Raw genomic sequence first — 4236 nt, 5'->3', positions numbered from 1 at the left:
ATGTGCTGGTAAGCCTTGGCCACTGGATGCTAGTTAGTACCGCAAGCTGTGCCATGCTGCCAAAATAACTCCCTCTTCAGTCAGGTGCTTTAACTACACAACCCCCCAGGCTCCCCCCCTCCCTCTAAAGCACCTTGTGGCTCTTGGTGGCTCTAGAGTCTGCTCCTGGCTCCCCGCGTCCTGCCAGCCCAGTCCCCACCAAAACGGAGGAGGTCAGTAACCTGAAGACGATGCCCAAGGGTCTGTCTGCAAGTCTGCCAGACCTGGATTCGGAGACGTGGATTGAAGTGAAGAAGAGACCTCGACCCTCGCCAGCCAGGCCCAAGGTAGGTGGTGATGTAGGAGCTGTTGGGGTGGGGGTCTCCCAGTTGTCTGGGTGACTTGAATCATAAGTAGGCAGGTTTCAGATCAAGTAAGGTCTGTCTGTCATGGGAGTGATGTCCTAGTCTCTCCTGGCCCCATCTGACCCCCTTCGGAGCTGCTTCTCAGTGGTGTAAATAAGGTGATCTCCCCAGATGGGCACCTTCTGGCTGCAGTAAGGAAACATGGTGCAATAGTTGGGTCTCCAAGCAGAAGGCTTGTGCCGCTATGCAGTCTTTACCCTGTGTTACCCTTGCCCACCTACCTGTAGAAACCAGAGGAGTCAAAGACACCACAGCAGCAGAAGCAGAAGGACCAAGATGAACCCGAGGAGCTAGACTTCCTCTTTGATGAGGAGATGGAGCAGATGGATGGCCGCAAGAATACCTTCACTGACTGGTCAGATGAAGATTCGGATTACGAGATTGACGATCGGGATGTGAACAAGATCCTCATCGTGACGCAGACGCCTCCTTACCTGCGCCGGCATCCTGGCGGGGACCGGACTGGTAACCACACATCCAGGGCTAAAATGAGCTCAGAGCTGGCCAAGGTGATCAACGATGGGCTGTACTACTACGAGCAGGACCTGTGGACAGAGCAGTTTGAGCCAGAGTATTCGCAGATCAAGGTGAGAGCAGCTGATCCAAGGAAGGGAGTGCATGTGGGTACAGGGCTCCTGACGGGGAGCTTCATGTGCAGCAGACTGGCCGCCTTGGTGGTGTGGGGTGGAAAGGGCGGTACAGCGGGTTACAGCCCACTCATGGGGTAAGGCTAAGCTGAGATCAGTCCTCTTGTAGAGCTCAGGATTCCTGGCTCCCAGTGTCATGCTCTGCTGTGTTGGGGATAAACACAGCTCTGTAACGTGGCATAAGGCTGCAACCAGGTAAACAAAATGCTGGTAACGAGGTGACCTGGAACATGGGGTCCATTGCTCCGCTGTCTGCCAGGGTCTTGGCAGACACTGCCAGATCTATGGAGGGAACCGGCTGTCTCTGCGCTGTCCATAGTGCCCAGTGCTCCATGGCACGGTCCCTTGGAGACCGTGCTTATTGGGGACGGGTTCATTGATGGTTTGGCTGCACTTGGCCTGTGCTCTCTGCTAGTTTGCATAGACTTGGGCTTTTTGTAGAAAGCCCATCTGCTGCTTTGAAACATTTGAGTCCCAGCTTGGTGACTGTCATGGTCAGGGACTTGCCTAGGCTTGTTCAGCAACTGGAGTTATTTTGGCTGCAAGGTGGGCTGGCCCATTGGAGCTACTGCTGAGCTCAGTGTTCCCACGTCTGGTACCTGGTACATTGCTGAAGCAGTGCTGCTCTTCCAGGTGGTAGAAGCTGAGGGTGTGGGGAGAGCAGGTGACAGAGGGACAGTGTGTGCTGGGGGTATGGGTCCTTCAAATACATGGGAGCGTTGTGCCCCACTGCTGGTGTGGTGGTGAGGATGAAGGGAGGAGGCTCTAGGGATGCAAGAAGGTGGCAGGGACAGTGGGGTCCTGGCCAAGCTTGCCTTGAACCTTGCTGCACCGGTGCCGATGCAGGCATGTAAAAGCCTGAAAGAAGCAAGCGATGGTTAGTGGAGCTGCCTTGTAGGATCCCTGAAAACTTGGGAGCAGCAAGTGGCTCAGATCCAGCCCATGCAGGGCCCCATTGCGGGGCGGCCAGGTCTGCTGCATCTCCCCTCCCTTCCTCCGCACAGCATGTCACCCTTCTGGGCAGCAAGGCCTCGTGGCTGCACTTGGTGACCAGCATTGTGGCCATTGCACAAGCAGAGCGGTGGTCACGATGAGTTGATGGGATGAGGGTAGAAGAGGGCAATTGGTTGCTTCATTGTCTTCCTCTTCCAATGCAGCAAGAAGTGGAGAACTTCAAGAAGGTGAATATGATCAGCAGGGAGCAGTTCGACACCCTGACCCCAGAGCCCCCCGTGGATCCAAACCAGGAAGTCCCTCCTGGTCCCCCCAGGTTCCAGCAAGGTAAGAGACAAGGGACATGAGCGGGGTGGGACTGATTTGTCCCTGTTCTTCCTAGTGAGAGGTCCTCGGAGGTTGGGTAGCAGCTGGGGAGAAGGAATTTGGGCCACTGGTGTGTGGGATTATCTTTCCCAGAGCGATGCTCTTCTCCCAGCTGAATGTTTTGGGGCTCCAGAAGAGGAGGCCCAAAAGCAGAGGTGTCCCAACAGAGTGAGGAAACTTTGGACTTTGTAGCTCCCTGGATGTGATTTTTCTTTTGGACCTTCTCGGAGTACCTGGAAGGCAACTGGCCACTGGGCCTCGCTTGCCTATGTGTGGGGCCTGGTGCCCTGTCCTTCTGGGGATGGGGGATTTGTCACTGCTGTTAGCCACTGGGAAGCAGATACCTTGTGGAATCCCTGGAAGCTCAGTCCTTGGATCTGCTTGCTAGGCTTTGGGCTGTTTGGCCAGGCTGGATTTGAAGTGGCTTGTCTCGGAGGGCTGGGATGTGAACCCTGCATTCTTGCCCCTGCTGTTTCCCATCTGCCAGATGGGTGTCCCTTGGCTATAGTGATGCTCTTGTGCTCAGAGCTCAGCTTGACCCAGGGTGGGGGGTTTCTCTCTGCAGTACCTACAGATGCTTTGGCTAACAAGTTGTTTGGAGTCCCTGAGCCTTCAACCATTGCCCGGTCTTTGCCTACGACTGTACCAGAATCACCCAACTACCGCAACGCCAGGACCCCCCGGACCCCTCGCACGCCTCAGCTGAAGGACCCGACACAGACGCCCCGGTTCTACCCGGTGGTGAAAGAGGGCAGGACGATAGATGCCAAGGTGGGACCAGGCTGGGGTGTGGGACGGGAGCTGGGGTTTCCCAGTGGGGCCTGGGGAGGAAGGGGACATGTCCTTGATGCACCGTGTCTTGCAGACTCCACGGAAGAGGAAGACGAGGCACAGTTCGAACCCCCCGATGGAGTGCCATGTGGGCTGGGTGATGGACTCTCGGGAGCACAGGCCCCGAACTGCCTCCATCAGGTACTGGAGACGGGCATGCATGATCACGGAGGAGCCAGAAATGGGAAAGGAAGCGAGTGTGGGGAGGGAGGGAAAAGGCGGCGTCTGGTCTTGCAGGGGAGGTCTCCTGTTAGGTGGCTGCAGAAAGGACTGGGACCCAACTTGTCCCTCCTGGAAGGAGCTGAGGAAAGTGTGAAGCCTTGGAGTAACAACATGAGAGGTGGTTGGAAACATTGGTTCCCTTCCTAGTAGGATACACCATGGCTCAGGTCCCAAACCCAGAGTAGACAGCCACAGGGAGTTGGTGGGACCAACAGACAAGCGCTGTGGGGTGGAGTGTAACCCCACTCCACTGTCGGCTGGGTGATGCAAGGAAGGGGGTTGACGGAAGCGTCTCTCATGCTCAGCTCCAGCCCCTCGGAGGGGACCCCAGCTGTCGGAAGCTACGGATGCACCCCACAGTCCCTGCCCAAGTTTCAGCATCCTTCGCATGAGCTGCTCAAGGAGAACGGCTTCACGCAACATGTCTACCACAAGTACCGTCGGCGCTGCCTTAACGGTAGGGATGCCTGCACCGCAGGGCGTGGGGCAGGATCTCTCTGCTCCGCTCTGTCGGGGCAGGGTACGGCTGCAGAGCATGCCCATGGAGATAAGCAGGGAAATAAGCAGGGTCCTACAGGACAACCTTGCTGGTAGCTGATGTTTCCCCACAGCTTGTGGTGAGTACAAGCTGTGGCTCAGGGCATCTAGCACTGGGACTGGGTGTAGTCACAGTGACACAGGGCCCTCCTGTACGTGAGCCCCTGTGCAGAGCTAGCTCCCTGGGAGAGGATCTGCCTTGCAATCATCCCCTCTTCCCGAAACAGAGCGGAAACGACTGGGCATTGGTCAGTCCCAGGAGATGAACACGCTCT

General features: G+C 56.6%; 1 protein-coding gene across 1 annotated transcript in view; it reads left to right on the top strand.

Annotated features, from left to right (window-relative positions):
• The window catches only part of LARP1 (La ribonucleoprotein domain family, member 1), an 88442-nt gene that overhangs the window by 81208 nt on the left and 2998 nt on the right, over positions 1 to 4236 (top strand). The window contains exons 11-17 of the mRNA XM_009322735.1: positions 157 to 326; positions 632 to 991; positions 2209 to 2332; positions 2937 to 3142; positions 3237 to 3343; positions 3730 to 3881; positions 4189 to 4232. Coding sequence (XP_009321010.1) covers positions 157 to 326; positions 632 to 991; positions 2209 to 2332; positions 2937 to 3142; positions 3237 to 3343; positions 3730 to 3881; positions 4189 to 4232 — 1163 coding nt within the window. The remainder of the gene's footprint in view (positions 1 to 156; positions 327 to 631; positions 992 to 2208; positions 2333 to 2936; positions 3143 to 3236; positions 3344 to 3729; positions 3882 to 4188; positions 4233 to 4236) is intronic.

Source organism: Pygoscelis adeliae, unplaced genomic scaffold, assembly GCF_000699105.1.
Source record: "Pygoscelis adeliae isolate BGI_AS28 unplaced genomic scaffold, ASM69910v1 Scaffold34, whole genome shotgun sequence".
NCBI lineage: Eukaryota > Metazoa > Chordata > Aves > Sphenisciformes > Spheniscidae > Pygoscelis > Pygoscelis adeliae.
This window is presented reverse-complemented; position numbering and strand designations above follow the sequence as displayed.